The sequence below is a fragment of the Tiliqua scincoides genome, chromosome 12 (assembly GCF_035046505.1).
Source record: "Tiliqua scincoides isolate rTilSci1 chromosome 12, rTilSci1.hap2, whole genome shotgun sequence".
In the NCBI taxonomy this organism is placed as follows: Eukaryota; Metazoa; Chordata; class Lepidosauria; order Squamata; family Scincidae; genus Tiliqua; species Tiliqua scincoides.
Window position 1 is genome coordinate 16,043,729 of NC_089832.1, and position 16,851 is coordinate 16,060,579.

General features: G+C 44.5%; 1 protein-coding gene across 2 annotated transcripts; it reads right to left on the reverse strand.

The window, feature by feature from the left end:
• Positions 1-5,792: 5,792 nt before the first annotated feature.
• Positions 5,793-15,244, reverse strand: VBP1 (VHL binding protein 1). 2 transcript variants are annotated; one of them, XM_066640164.1, is made up of 6 exons: positions 15,123-15,244; positions 12,609-12,733; positions 12,195-12,261; positions 10,039-10,137; positions 9,445-9,583; positions 5,793-6,993 (listed from the first exon to the last, which is right to left on the reverse strand). In XM_066640164.1, exons 1-6 carry the CDS (start codon positions 15,213-15,215, stop codon positions 6,923-6,925), a joined length of 594 nt encoding a protein of 197 aa, XP_066496261.1. In that variant the 5' UTR covers positions 15,216-15,244; the 3' UTR covers positions 5,793-6,922. The 2 variants fall into 2 exon arrangements, with proteins under 2 accessions (XP_066496261.1, XP_066496260.1); XM_066640163.1 differs by having other exon boundaries at positions 12,609-12,729; positions 15,123-15,214.
• Between the last annotated feature and the right edge of the window lie 1,607 nt (positions 15,245-16,851).

Consider the following 16,851-nt stretch of genomic DNA (forward strand, 5'->3'; position numbering starts at 1 on the left):
CTTACTGGTGATCAGTTCAGTCTCAGTCTGCATGCTGGACTCAATTTTTTTTTCCTGAACCTTCCAATTAAAATGATACTGTACATTTTCCCTAGCTTTCTGTTATATGCACCGTAGAGGAAAAAAAATGTGACAAAACTATGCTGTACTTAGCTATGTGTGGATGAAAATTCTGCTTGTATCTAGCAAAATTGTTAAAAGTGATTCTGTGACATTCAAAGCTTGTAAAGAAAAATCTGTGTTTTTATTTCCTCTTCTGCCATATCACACACACACACACCCCGCCCCGCAAATGTCTGTTTTAGACTTATACAGTAGCTGGGATGGGAGAGAGAAAAAAATCCAGCGCAGAATAGACTAATAACACAGGCCTACAAAACTGAGGGTCAGAAAAGTTTTTCCCAAACTTTATGGCGGTTTGATATGAATTTGGGGTGCCGATTCCAAAAATGGCATTCGTTTTGCCCTATCACTTCTAGTTTTGGAGATATGTATAGCCTCATTAGTGAATGGTTCAAGCAGCTTCCTCATGAGGAAGCCATTGTGTAGGCTTCCTCATGAGGCAGCTGCTTGAACCATTCACTAAAGAGGCTATGCCTTGTCTCCAAAACTAGACGCGATAGGGCAAAACGGATGCCATTTTTGGAATCGGCACCCCAAATATACCCAGGAATTGGTGTAATGTTTAAGGAAGCAAAATGTGTGTTGCCCTGTGTAATAAACACACACAGTTTATCACAGAATCTAGTGCATTTTTCAGGTATGTTTGTCTTTTGCACCTTCAGCCCTTTGAAAACAAGTCTATTTTTGTAAGACTGTGATTTTACTTTGCATTTGTGTACAGCAGTGGTTCCCAAACTTTTGAGCACCAGGACCCACTTTTTTAAATGACTCTGTATCGGGACCCACCTAGGTTTACCAGACTTTTTTTTAAAAACAAAAGATCTAGAAATACACACACACACACACACAAAGAGAGAGAGAGAAATGTTTGAGGGTCTTTTATCTCCCTATATTTACACATGAACATAAAATTCTAAAATCAGGAGGTTGTACATGCACATCATGGCTTGTACCCCGTAATGGATTTTTCCTCCAGAAACTTGTCCAATCCCCTTTTAAAGGCGCCCAGGCCAGATGCCGTCACCACATCCTGTGGCAAGGAGTTCCACAGACCAACCACACGCTGAGTTTAGGGGGGGAAAGGTAGGGAACATACATGGACACATAGATGTGTGATTCAGTTGTATAAAATTATGTATCATGTATCCATGCTTGCAAACTGCAGGAGCAGAGCTCTTTGCAAGGTAATTACAGCATCCACAGTATCTGATTTTTGAATAGCCTCAGGGCTTGAGGCAATTAGTTATCTTTCCATCACCTTTTGGCAACCCACCAAAAAGCAGGTCTCAACCCACAGTTTGGGAACCAAGTGATGTTCAGAGCACTTCACCTATATTATCAGGTTATCTTCCAACCTTGTAATATCAGGTTATCTTCCAACCTTGTAAAGTGAGCGGAGCTTATTATTCCCATATTGCAGCTGAGGCCGAGAGAGAGAGAGAGAGAGTTCATGAGAAGTAAGCCCTTGGAGGAACAGTCTAAAAAAAAGTCCTACCAGAGCAAGCCAATGCCCATTGTCTGAGCTTCATTTTTCACATAGAAGTCCGTGAGAGGTCCCACAAGACCTCTGTTGGCGCAGAACACAAGCGTTGGCAAAGGGGTTCTGGGATTTCCAGCAAGCAGAGTAATCAGCAGAAGAACCCTTTTTCCTATGGAAAATTCCACCCCCAGCTAGTTTGCGGCTATCAATAAATACACACAGAGGGCGAGGCAATTAAGGTTCCGAAAGACTTTACTCAGTTTTACAGTTGTACACATCTTCCAAAGGATGAAAGGTTTCTTCTACTTGTGGTGGTCAGGGAGAGACTATGTGGGAGGGAGGAAGTTTATTTATTTATTTTAGAATTAAAAAGGGGTGCAACTTCTACAAATATCACAGAGGGCAGGTAGGAGGTCTCAAGTGTCTGGACCAGACACTAACCCCCAGAGTCCTGCAGGTGGTGTTGCACACAAATTCTAACAAGAACGTAGCATACCATTCAACAGGTATGAATCAGAGGCAATCTGATTGGTCATCCTAGACACACTGTCTCTTGATGGATCTTGATCCATCATGCCTAGTGTCTGGTGACAGGCTTGTCCTCTGTGAATTTGCCTTCTGAAGCGGGCATCACCATATGTAGTGGTAGTGAATTTCAGACCGTACATTATGGATAGTGGTGTTTGAAAATGGTGTTATTTACTTTACTCAGAAGTAAGCCCTTTGTGTTCAGTAAGACTGTAATCCTATCTTACTCACAGGAAACAAACACCTCTAGTGATGGGAGAACCTCCTTTCGTCCGTTCCAATCTCCCAATGAGTTTCACTGGATGACAACACTCTGCCCTGGTCCTAGTGCTGTGAAAGTGGGAGAACTTTCCCATCTCTACATGATACATAATTTTATACAACTGAATCTCGCATCTATGTGTCCATGTATGTTCCCTACCCTTCCCCCCCTAAACTAAAAAGTTCTAAAGCTTGAAGGTTGGCTTCCAAGTGTATGTGAGGTGGTGTTGAAGGGATGGCTGCAATACTGTCTTCTCAAGCAACAAAACATGGGAGATAGAGACGCATTAAAAGCCTTTTTCTGATCACCTAAAACTACCAAGCGGATGCAGTGACTTATCCCCTGCTGAGACCTTTCTAAACACTGACTTTAAGAGGACTAGCACTGTCATCCAATTAAAAAAGCAAATATGGCAATTAATCCCTAGTTTTAGCCAATTCATCCAATGTATTCGCATTCAAGTAAATGTAGTTTTGACATTTATCTTCAACGCACAGGGAATGTTTTTAACACAGTCTACAACTCAGCACAATGGGCAACTAGGCTAGAGTGCAGGTCAACCTAAAGGGCCCTCCTTTATCTTAGTGGGCCACAATAATAAAATTGGGCATGTACACTAACCATGCCCCCATATATACTCAGAGGGAACTCCTGCAGTGCTGCGCTTGGGCAATAACAACACAGGCCAATTTTTTTTTAAGTTGCCAAGGATGTCTGAAAAAAATTAGGATATTTTTGGGGTGCTGAATCAAAAAATGGCATCATTTTTCCTGATTGGCTCTAGTTTTGGAGGTATGGCCTAGCCACCTTATATGCCAATTCAAGCAGCTTCCTCATGAGGAAGCCAACACCATGGTTTCCTCACAAGGAGCTTCTTGAGTCAGCATATAAGGTGGCTAGGCCATACCCCCAAAACTAGAGCCAACTGAGAAAAATCAACGCTATTTTTGGATTCAGCACTCCAAATATACCCAAGAATAGGTCTAAGACGAAACACAACGTGTGCAAGGCCTGTGTAAGCAATGTCCCACTGGTCGCGCACTGAAGAGTGTTGTGGTCCATGTAACTGACAGGTTGCCCAGTACTGGCTTTACAGATCTAATCTACAGCATCTCTCCTGGATCATTTATTTAAAAACTGATGTCACACTTGTAATCTTCAGTAAGGAACACGGGTTTAGCTGCAAAATCAACAATTTCACACCTGAGTTCTTTAAGGATCATATTCTCATTGCTTTTAAGCTACCAATTAGTTCTAAAACCTTTTTCCCCTCACCTGTGTGGCATTGATTGTTACATTTGCTCCCCCAAAACAAAGGCTCAGGTAAGCATCTGTTAAAGAGGGTTGTTCACACATCATAACATACCCAGGTACACCCAGGTTTCATATGAGTGATTACTGGACTCATTTTTACAGATTCGTATCGACTGTACCTGGGGGCTGGGGATAAGAATAGGCCCTCGGTTTGGCTGTACTTGTCGTAAGAGGTGACTAAACAGCCACCGGGTAGATGGGACTCGTCAGCCTGGGAAGGCAGCTCATCTGAGAGAAGGAAAACTCTGATCCCAAACCTCCACTGCCTTGTGGCTACATCCAGTTATGGAAAAGGCTTCAGGAGTCAACCTCGAGGCAAAATCCAGAGCTGGAGTCCCTGAGGCAGTTCATGGCGGAACACAGTCACGTTCTGGCAACTCCTGCGACGCCGCTGGAACCAACCGTATTGGCCTCTGCCTTTCCATTGGACCATTTCAGCGACGTGGAGAGGGGGGATTTGCTGCCTGGGTAACAGTCTATCCTCCATATCTACCTTACCCAGGCTTCGCGCACTGGAGAGGACACTCTGTTCCAGAACCACCATTCAAAGCGCGATAACATAGTCTTCTGAGACTGAAGGATGCCAACATCGGCTGTACACAGACTGTCCCTGCACTTAATTGAACACATGAATAACTTGAGACAGATCATTATTGTGCCCAGGTGGCTCAATGTGTGAATAGTCCTAATGTCTGCTATGAAGATTGATGTTAACAGTACATTTGAGATCCCTACCAATGTTTCTTACACCTTTCATAATTGACCGGTTTCTGCTTGGGGCATTTACCAAACAGCAATTTGGGACCCTGCCCACAAAATCATTTGGTAAGCCAACTTGTCCAATGTTCTTTTGCACAGCAATGGTATTAAATTGTTGCTTGAGAAGTTTTGCCCAGTGGTCCAACTTGTGAAGAGCTGGACCCACCTCACAGTGGTGGGCCGCTGGGAGATACAGGAAGCTGGACAAGATGGGCCTTTGGCCTGATCCAGCAAGTCTCATCTTCTTAAACCCCAACATGCAACATGGGCCTCTGCTTCAAGAGGGCGGCAGATGACAAGATCATTGGTTCCTAAACATTTTTGACAGGTGGTTCCCTCGATCTACTGGCCCATTGGCAGTGACTCCCCATCAGGCTACAATCCTGAACATTATGTAGCATGACAGGTTTTTGGTAAGGATTCCGTGGCTCCCCAGCTGGTTTCCAAGACTCCCTGGGAAATCACTGATCAATTTAGGGACCACTAGTGGTAGATGAATGAGCAGTCACAGTTCCACCAAGTGGTGGAAATCAGCAGAGGTGTTTGAAAATTGTGTTATTTATCTTATTCAGAAGCCCATTGCGTTCAGTAAGATATAGGCTGCTTAGGCATTTGTCCTTTCAGTTCAGGCCAAAAGGCTTGATCCTGCCTACAAGAGTCTCTGATCCAGCCTTCCAGTTGCCCGCCTCCAAGCTAAAAATCCAGCCTTCAATCCCTGGACACACGCAATGATGCTGATGCTTATTTAAGGTCAGGCAGAATGTTTTTAAATAGGGATGAACACGTTTCGCCTGTTCTGTTGCATCATCATTTTAGGATGGAATTTGTCCTGCCCTGCCCCCCTTCTGGTTTCAGATGCAGAATTTCTAAAGTTAATACTTCACTGTCTTGCTTAGAACGGGAAAAAGCTAAGAGAAAACTAAGGAGAATCATTCCGTTCTGCAATCCAACATGGAAAAAAATCAGAATGAGATTTTCTTTGAAAAGCAGTTAAATTATCAATTGCCTTATTGGGATATGCAAGTCACTTCCCAAGGGCAGAACGTAACTTTCTATTGTGTCTGCTATTTGCAAGAAGAACTTATATAATCTTCCTTCCACTTTACCACAATGTTCCGGTATCTGTTTTCACCATTTATTTCTCCTACTTGCCCAGAGGCAACAATAAAAAAAAAAATGCTTCAGAATCCCTTCTTGTCTGTTAATAAATACCTGCGTTAGTTGCCATTAACTGCTCCCTCTAGCATCCCCTAAAAAGAAAATCCTAGGGACAAATGTTCAGCTGCACTGAAAAGAATCATGCACAAGGTATTTTCTGCCAGAAGATTTCAGCTTCACCGTTTTAATATAATGAAATAAAAAGTACAAAAACTTTACAGGAATTATTACATGAAACTAAAACACAGTTAACATTTGATTTTAACTCCAAAGAAGTGAAACCTGCATTGGCCAGTTACTCTGCGGTATAAACACACCACTGTCTCAACCACTCTGTGTGTGTGTGTGTGTGTGTGCTGGCTTCAACCAAAAGGGAAGGAGTCAAGGCAACACTTCTGTGAGGCTTTGTAATAAGCAACATGGGAATAGAGCAGGCTGTTAACAACCAAAGCTGGGCTCAAATGCACCATCCATCTTTAATGCAGGTTTCACCGAGTGGTGTTTAATATCTTTTTTTTGCAAGCGTTAAGACATCTGAACGTGACAGAAAGGACTGCGGGGGGGGGGGGGCAGACTGTGGGCTTCTGTATGCCCTCCCCATTTTACACACTTGGAAGCGTGAACAGGGCATTTGTATGAAAGCATAACTGAGTGAGACCACATATAGGCGGCACTGTTTATTTGATTACTTAAGCCTTTCTTCAAAGGTCAATCACGAGCTCTTGTGTTGAAGTACCCAGAGGACAGGCAAAGCAGTAAACTGAAGAACTGTTTATGCTGTTCTATCACAGGGAACGCTTGAAGGTTGATGCCATCAAAGGCACATGACTGCAACAAGTACAGGACTGTACTGTATTCCCCCAAACCACCACTACATCAGTTACACACCTCTCCCCTTCTCACCTCTCGCTGGCCTCTTTCCGCCAATTACATAGAACCTGGGATAAGCCTCAGCCCTTACAAAAGACAGTGACCTGCTTAGATGTGCTGGACTTCAACCCCCATAGTGCATTGCACACTTTTAGAGTATTCTGGTGAGGTGTTCCCTATAAGACTGTTATGGCTGAAAGAGGTCTTGTCCTTCGTTTTTCCCCAAACCAGCTGCAGTATCACAAAGCATGCATGGAGCCAAACTGGGCTTGCAAATAAATAAAAAATCAGAGCTCACCCTTAGCTTTTTTTTTATGTTCCAATTGAGGTGATTAAATTAAACTCAGTCTGTCAAAGGCTGAATTTGACGGCTGTTCTAAAGTAAGAAAAATATTTCTGAAATCAGAACCACATTTAAAATGGCAGAACTATGCTTTGCTTTTGGAAGGATCGTCCTTGTTTCTTCTCTTTACATCCCAGTTATAAACTCTAGCCATATCTGAGGTGGAGTTAAGGAAATAATTGTACCATACTGTACAATAAAAACAGCAGTTGGTTATTCTGTTGGCTTCATACACAACAAACATGGAAAGCTTGATTCATGAAGGACAGTCATTGCTATTTTCAAAATCCACTTCTACGGGGGGGGGGGGGCATCCTGCAACAGTGTGCCTAAATTCCTGTAGGTTTCCTTCAAAGTATGTATACTTAGGATCAGGTTGTGAACCTGCAGGGGCTGGGCTGAAGTCCTCTGCACTGAACAGACAGCCGTAACATTTTCTCAGTTTTCTCTCTTTCAAACCTTTACAGCTTGTTTTCCTCCTCACCCCACCCCTTTCCAGCTCTGGTCGAATTTCTGCTTGAAACTGAAACAGAAAGTCATTTTCTTCGCCCACCCCCCCAAAAAGAAGAACATTACCTGCCCCTAGGAACCTTGACTCTCTCCCTTAATCCTTCCACCCTCCATGAAGCAGAGCATTTGGGTGCGTTTCTCTTTGCCCATTTTGTTTTTGAAAGTTGTTAACTACTACAAGCCTCTGGGGTCAGCAGATACACAAAAACCTCCATCTTTTTAATGGGTGGGCCCATTAGTGCTACAGGAGTTGGTACAGGAGTGGACCCCTGCCTTTACAAGAGTTCCACTTCATGATGGTGAGAGTCTTCATATTATTATTAACAGTATTTATATACCGCTTTTCAACTAAAAGTTCACAAAGCGATTTACAGAGAAAAATCAAATAACTAAATGGCTCCCTGTCCCAAAAGGGCTCACAATCTAAAAAGATGCCAAAAGAACACCAGCAGACAGCCACTAGAACAGACACTGCTGGGGTGAGATGGGCCAGTTACTCTCCCCCTGCTAAATAAAAGAGGAGCACCCACTTGAAAAAGTGCCTCTTACCCAATTAGCAGGGTAATACATAGTTTCATAGTAAAACAAGGTTCACTATAAACTTTAAAATGGGCTCATACTGCCATCAACAGGACCTTGTGGGTGGCAGATAAGTCAATCAGTGATATAAATGCAAGCATTTGGTAGCATCATAATAATAGCATTTTTAACGTTCTGGCTGTGTGCCTGGAGGAAGGATATAGCCAACGTGAATGCTGGTGCACACACAAGCCTGTTAAGTAGTGTATTAGCCAGTAACAGCATTTAAAATTGTGACTGTACTACAGTCCTGTAATTTGTGTTTTACAATTACAACTTCGTGCAAACTGATAACCACAGCCCCTAAGTAGTGCTGTAGGTACCTTTTAAAATCACCTTTTAGAGAGAGAAATAGCTTAGCTCTGCAGCAGAAACTTCCAAGGTACTGGAATGACTTACCAAAAGACCTTGATACATTATTGGGTTCATGTTACAATATTTTCACAATACAATGGCATCTCTGGAATGAGAGGCCCACTGTAGAGGGAGTGAGCGATATGCATTTCACAGTTGATACAAATTTGTTTGCAATTCATTTTCAGTCCACGTGCACCGCATAAAGGAAGCACATGCAAAGAGCGGGTTTCATGCAGGCTTCACATTTTACTCTCATGATTTTGCTTACTGGGGGTTGGGAAGGCTACTACTCTCTCCACTACTTGCAATAACAACCACCTAGAATTTTAAACAACTTCGGGCCAGCTGACAGAAACACCCTATCCACATGAAAGTGTGCTTGTTTACCATGTTACATAAATGTCTGTACAGGTTCACACCACTTTTGTGGAAACAGTTACAGAGATAACTAGTACCCATTTCCAGGACCTCAATTACTCCTCCGTAAGATCAGCCACAGAATAACTGTGGCAGGCTTATTTATTTTTCACATTTTTATGCCATCCTTCCTCCAGGGTGGTATATAAGGTCTTTCCTCCTTCTGTCCTCACAACAACCCTGTGAGGTAGGTGAGCCTGTGACACAGTAACTGGCCCAAGGTCACCCAGGAAGCTTCCTGGCTGAGTGAGGATTTGAACCTGGATCTCCCTCCACCATGGGCTTCCTCACGAGGAAGCTGCTTGAACCATTCACTAACAAGGCTATGCAGTATCTCTGAAACTAGATGCAACATGGCAAAACTAATTCCATTTTTGGAATCAGCACCCCAAATATATTCAGGAATAAGTCTAACTTTTAAGACAGCAAAATAGTGTGTTGGTCTGTGTAATTATACTGAGCAACCCAAAGCATTTTAGGCTTTTATGTGTTTTGAGGAAAACACAGACTTACAAAATATACAAGGATGGTTTTAATACCTCCACTTTAAATATAGCTCAAAATGTGTTGCTTTACTCAACACATTTCTATCTGCACCTGTTAAGGACTTTCTTCCTTGACCCTAAGCACTTCAGCACACAAAGCGGCACAAGGAAAGTCAAGCAGAGAAATATAAAGGCATAATAATCTGATCCACAGTGACACCAACCATAAGATTAAGTTGAATCCCTAAGAAAAGGATACTGACTTCTGTGGTAGTGAACTGATCCCTAAGAAAATCCAGATCTTCCTCTAGAGACTCGAGGTTTCTTGTGGCTGTGCAAAGATTCTTTTCTAGCAATGCCTGGGCTTCGTCAATATCATACTCCAGCATTACATTGGCCTAACAACAACAAACACCGTTACTTAAGTTGAAGAATCTCCTGCAACTTTTAAAAAAATAAACAGTTTCAAAATGGAAGACCATGGTTAGTGATAACGCCAACTTAACATTCATCTTCAGTCCTTGAAAGTCTGGTTTGCCTTTCTCTTTCCATCTAAGGATAAGCCAATACATTAGGTTCCCCCCCCCCCCCCCAAACGCTTAAGAGGAACAGGAAGCGATTCTTCACTAAACAGACGACGGGACACAGCTTAAAACACCCCCCACATTAACAGAGCAATCCTATACACTCTTACTTGGAAGTAAGCCCCACTGAACATAATGGAACTTACTTCTGGGGGGAAAAACTTTCATTGGATTGCTCTAGGAATCCCCAGCTGTGCATTTTGCAGTACAAGAATCTGAGACAGTCAATTCTAGAACTGTGTATACTTAATAATGTCTAATATACTGACCCCCAACCAGAGACAAACTTTATCCGTAGGAGGAACTGATGCTTTACAGTAGAGGTTATCTGCCAATAAAAATCTGGTTTCCATCAAGTTTGTGGATTCCTATGGAGAAGACAGAAAGTCAACATAGTATTTCAAGAAGTAACTGTTCAATGTTTTTCTACAACCTCCAAAAATTTTCAGTTCAAATCCTATGTTTATGGTAGTTATGAATACTATCCATGAAAAACGCCACTGGAGCGGTCAACCAAAGTATTTTCAAAGTGTACACCCTACTTTATCCTATTTGAAAAATAAAGCAGCAACCAAAAGCAACTAGAAACAACGCAAAGCACAACCCAACCGAATAGCAAACAGAATAAACGAAGCAAAACGGCAGTAAAACACGTTGCCTGTTTAAACAGAGAAGTGAGGGCATGAAAATCAGCTTAGCCTAAACACTTTCCAGGAAAAGCCTGGCCTGGGACGAGCACCTGGAAGCCAAAGAGTGTGGTTAATGCTGACACCAGTGTCTTGCCCCTGGTAGACTGCCGAAAAGGCTCTCAAAGCAGCGCCTGATGTTGAACAGAGCACTTGAGTAGAATACATGGGAGTAGGAAGTCCTTAAGGGACACTGGAACCAGGCCATTTAGGGTTTGTGCAAGCCTATGCATGCTTACTCAGAAATATCACTGTGTTCAAGGGTGTTGCTCACAGGGAAGTGTGCACGGATTGCCAAGAGATCAAGACTACCATCTGGAACTAGGCCTGGAAAAAGCCACTACATGTTGAACACTAGACTCTAGAGCAGGGGTGCTCAAAGTTTTTGGCCGGAGGGCCACAACATCTCTCTGACACTGTCAGGGGCAGGAAAAAAAAAAGAATTAATTTACATTTCAAATTTGAATAAATTTACATAAATGAATATATTAGAGACTGAAAATGAATGAATTCAATCCAGTTTATGATTACATTCACCCTAAGAAGGGGGGATCTTCATGCCAGTTTATGATCATATTCACCCTAAGAAGGGGAGGATCTTCATGCCAGTTTATGATCCCATCCACCCTAATAAGGGGGGGGGAATCTTCATGCCAGTTTATGATCCCATTCACTCACACACACACACACACAAATGGAGGGGAGGATCTTCCACATTTACACATACCCACCTGCTCACCTGCCCTCTCACACACACACACACACACAAATGGAGGGGAGGATCTTCCACACTTACACATACCCACCTGCTCACCTGCCCTCTCACCCTCCCTCCGTTTGCTTGGGCTGCCTACCTGCCTGCCCATGCGCTGGTGCTCCTGCCTGGCCAGCTGGCCAGCCAACCAGCCCTCCCTCCCTCCCTCGGGAGGGAGATCCGCTGCAAGCTGGGCTGGGCTCCCCTCCCTGGTGATCTCTCTCTCTCTCTCCCCTGGCTCAGGTTTCAGGAGGGGAGGGGAGCTGAGCCGAGCCAAACAGAGCTGATCCCAGCCCAACCCAGCCCATGGGCAAGGAAGAAGGGACTAGCAGGCAAGTGCGCAGGGTCTTTTATAGTGAGAAGTATAAGTATAGTGAGAAGTCTTTTATAGTGAGAAGAGACCTGCAAGTCTCACGTTAACTTCCCGCTATAAAAGGCCCTGCACGCCGGCTGGACTCGTCTTTCCTTCGCTGCCACTGAGCTCAGTGGGGCCAGATGGGGACCCGCAGCGGGCCACAAGTGGCCCACGGGTCGGGGTTTGGGCACCCCTGCTCTAGAGTAATATGTTCTGACTACTCCCGCTAAACAAATGGGCAGCTGCAATTTGTGCCAACTGACGCTTCAAAATCCTTCTCACCTACAGCATACAGTCAAATCTGGAGATAACTAGAGAATACAGGCCTGTGGTGAGGTCTTACCCCTCTTTTTAAACAACCACCACAACTGGGATACCAGCTGAAGCTGAACAAGTGTAAATACTCTCACTTCCTGAGTTTCCAGAAGCAGGACCTGAGCGAGGAGCACTCCCAAGTTGCAAAGCAGAACCTTGAGGGGAGTGTAACCCCAGCTTGCAAACATTAAAATGAGATGTTAAATGGGAGGTATTTGTCTCTGTCTCTCATGTGCTGCTAGTTTAGTTCAGAGCAATTCTTCTCATTTGTGTTACATAAAGCATGATGGCATTGATACAATCAAAACCATTTACCTTTTTCTTCTGCATGTGTTTTAAGATTTCTAATGTCTGCTTAATTTCAGGAATTTGATTTTTTAACCTGTGAATAAGACAGAAATGTAAAAATATTATTTTTATGACTAAGGAACACAATCCAACTACTTATATTTGGGGGGAAACTTCAGTCCAACATTTTCCAATAAAAGCTAAATACCATGTGTTTAGTTTCAGGATCTGATGAAGTAGACAGCAGCCCATGAATTGGGCTTTAATGTGGTACAAGATGACTGTTTTTCCTGCAACCAGCTGACATGGTTACCCTTCCGGGTCTCAAAAAGGGGTTCTGTGCCTCACATTTTAACCTCCCCCATTAGTCTGTGTGATAATTTGGGGAGTCAACTTCTAGAAGTGAGTACAGCTCAAGAAAAGTCACCATAAGATACCCACCTTCTTTTCTTTTGAGCAAGGTTAAGCTCCATAAATTTATATTTCTGATATTGCTCATCCAGCTTCTTCAACACTACGTCTGCCGTCTCATTTCCCGGCTGTTTCATAAAAGAGTCGACATCTTCCTTCAAAGCAAAACCACACATTATAAATTAGTAACTCCATATGCTTCAGTTTGGATGGTGTAGTCAAAGGTCAGGGGCAGCTGGTCCACCCTGTCTCTCCTTTGCCTTCTTCCCTGCTGTCAGATGGGTAGCCACCACTGTGCAATATGCTGCCTCCAGAGCACAAACTCTCTTCCCTATATCCTCAAAAAGCAAGGCAGCAGAAAGGCTTGGGGAACAGGATAGAATGCTCTTATATGGATTCTTAGTTGCTTACCAAGTGAGAACAGGAACATGTATGTATCAGCAAACCACCGCATCTCCCTAATTGAAACAATCCAGAGTGCTGTGGCTGCTGCATGTGCACAAGTTATCTCTTACCACCTGTAGGTATATTTTACTACCCACAAACTCCAAACCAACAGCCAGCAGAAGCAGAGTTCTTTCAGATGGGGAGAGGGAAGCCAGCACCCTTCTCTGACCAATGGTTTGAGTCCAGGTTGATCTTCCCCTTGCCATGGTGTTCATCTGGGAGGCTGTATTACTCTGGGATTTTTTCCCCTAATAGATTATATATGCTCAAGGTTTTTAAAGGCCAGGTGGCTACCCTCCACAAAACGACAGCGTGCAAGATAAAAACTGGGACATAACAAAGCTTTAAACTTCAGGCTCCTGGACATTTTAACGTTCATTGCATTGACTAAAGAGAGTCCATGTGCACTCCCACTACCACCATACTCTGTAGATAGGGATAAAGGCAGGACCTACCTGAAATTTCAGTAATCACAACTTCTATGTTATATATGTGGATAGATACACACACACGCTATGTGTAGACAATATGTGTGTGTGTTACATATAAACACACACACACTCTCTCTCTCTATATATATATATATAAAACTCTATGTATATTATTATCATTAACAGTATTTATATGCAGTTTTCAACAAAAAGTTCACAAAGCGGTTTACAGAAAAAATCAAATAAGTAATGGCTTTCTGTCCCAAAAGGGCTCACAATCTAAAATATTACCACAATATATATATTTTAGATAGATATATAATCATATATAATCACACATGTTGTTGGCATCCTTCAATCTCGGAAGACTATGGTGTCACGCTCTGAATGGTGGTTCTGGAACAGAGTGTCCTCTCCAGTTCGCGAAGCCTGGGTAAAGTAGATATGGAGGATAGACTGTTTCCCATGCAGCAAATCCCCCCTCTCCACGTCGCTGAAATAGTCCAATGGAAAGGCAGAAGCCAATACGGTTGGTTCCAGCGGCGTCGCAGGAGTTGCCAGAATGTAACTGTGTTCAGCCATAAACTGCCTCAGGGACTCCGGCTCTGGATTTTACTTCGAGGTTGACTCCTGAAGCCTTTTCCATAGCTGGATGTAGCCACAAGGCAGTGGAGGTTTGGGATCAGAGTTTTCCTTCTCTCAGATGAGCTGCCTTCCCAGGCTAACAAGTCCCATCTACCCGGTGGCTGTTTAGTCGCCTCTTACGACAAGTACAGCCAAACGGAGGGCTTATTCTTATCCCCAGCCCCCAGGGGGTTAATAATATGTATATAATAATTATAATAAATGTAACATACATAGATACACACTATATAAATACATATAGAGACACTATATACATGCACTATAGTGTATAATTTGCAGGCGTACAATATTTTATAGTATATATATGTATGTTGTGTATGTGTGTGTGTGTGTAATATACATGCACATACAGTATAAAATATTATACACTTGCAAACCATATGCTATAGTGCATAATAGTGTAAGTTATACACTAAATCAGTAAGCAAAGCCGCCCCACTGCAGGCGTTGCTGCAATGGACTTTCCTCCATCCAGCTGTGCAGTCCCCTTTTCAAGAACCACCACATCCTGTGGCCAGGAGTTCTGCAGGCCAGCCACACTGAGGCTGCGCCCTGCACACACTAACACGGGAATGCAGCCCGACTGCACTCAGAGGGGCTCACTGCTGACGCACAGGACTGCGCAGTAAATCAGCAGGCAGAGCCACCCCAGCGCCAGGGCTTGTATCACCACATCTAGTGGCAGCGAGTTCCGCAGGCCAAAGTCTCCCGCGTGCGCAAGCGCAGTGGTGCAGCTCAGGCTAGCCTCGGGGGCAGGAGATGCGCCAGGGGGCTTGGGGCCAAGGAGACGCCAGTCCCTGCCCGCCCAAGCCACGTGGGAGAAAAGCCGGCGGGCGGGCGCAGACTGAGCCCTCTTCTCCTCCCCCGCCCCTCGGGGAGAGAGCTGCGCGCATGCGCAGTGGCCCCTCAGCCCAGCGTCGCCCGGGCTCCCCTCAGCGGGTCTGCCCGCGCAGGCCCCTCCGCCGCACGCCCCAGCCACGGCCTCCCGCCGCCCAACCCGGCCCCCCGCCGGCTCGCTTACCACGAACACGGCCTCCGGGATGCCCAGGTGCGCCCGCTTGCCACCCGCGGGGCCGTCCCCACAAACCGTCTCACCGCTTGCGGCCGCCGCCATCTTGGGGAGGAGGAGGGGAGAGAAAGAAGTCGCGCCGTCAGGGCGCGCGCGCGCGTTCGCGCACGCAGGCGGTGTCGCGGAGGAAGCACGGCCACGCCTGCGCTCTTCCCATTGGTTCAGACGGCCTTGATTGGCTGCTAGGGAGGCACCAATGGGGCGTCGGGGGCGGGAAAAGGAGGAAACCAGGCAACGCAGTACTCTCCCTCCACTCTCAACAGATTTCAATTGTGGCGCGTGCTTTGCATGCAGTGGTTGGCAACCTTCAGTCTCGAAAGACTATGGTATAAGCCTACAGCACCCGGTATGCATAGAGACATAGGACAATAGTAGCTTGGTGGGGGGAGGGGTTGCAATGAAACAAGGCTGAGCTGGTAAAAGTTATGCAAGGGCAAGATAAAATACTGCTTTACCCAGCCTGTGGAACTCCTTGCTGCTGGGTATGGTGACGGATAGAGTGGGCAGGGATGCTCCTTTTCCTCTGGCACACCAGAACCATGTGACATCTGCTAAAGCAGAGTGGGAGGAAGGTTAAGGCATACAAAAGAAAATATTGCTTTTACCCAGCGTGCAATTAGCCTGCGGAACTCCTTGCCACTGGATGTGGTGACCGTATGGACAGAGATGCTCTTTTACCTCTCACACGGCAGGGGACATCTGCTCAAACTGAGTGTCAGGAAAGTTAGGGCAGACAAGAGAAAATACTGCTTTTACCCAGCGTGCAATTGGCCTGCGGAACTTCCAAGTTCAGACATCACAGGAAACTGCAGACCAGCTGAAAGTGGAAGCTTTCAGTCCTCCTTCCCCCATGCACAAGGGGCAAGCGTGGATATTCAGTAGGTGGCCTTCTGGCAACAGTGTGATCATTCACCCATTTAAATTGGGAATGGCAGTATGTGCATTGGATTAAATACAGCAAGGAGCACTAAATTAAAAGGAGGCAGCCTTTAAGAAACGAGAATGAACGAGAGGGGCCGCCAGAATAAAAATGTTGTGATAATGTTCTCTTGTGAGTACATTTCACTGGACTCAATGGGGTTTACAGAGTAACCATGGTGTAAATCGCACTGATAGGCTGTAGGGGCTGGATTGGAACCTTCTATATTGCACAGGCCAGGGGCTGCCAAATTCATTTCATTTAATGGGCCAAATAACATCCATGGCACCTGCTGAGGGCCACAAGTGACAGCATTAAGCAGATGATGGGCAGAAATAAGCACTTTGCTCTCACAGTGAAACTCATTGGCTGTAAATGACAGAAGAGAAAATGTGCCAAACTTGATCATATTTTCAACATAATAAAGTAGCATCCTTTGGTCCAATGAACTGAAAGGTCAAGGCAACTGTTAACTTGTCATTTTCTTTTTGACCTTTCAAAACCAATGAACAGAGGCACTGCTCTGGTAAAGTTATATAAAATGCAAATATAAGGGACCAATATCCTTACCTGCAATTTTAAGAAAAAAGCATTTTCCTTTTTGAAAAAGATCTTTCCATTCTTTGGCCTGCTCGATCAGGTCCTTAAATTCACTCATGAAGCAAATTGCATTTACATTTCATGTTGGTTGAATTTCAACCTTCTTGTCAAACAAAATCAAGTAGTAGCATTTTAAAATAGATATTAACACACATACCCCAA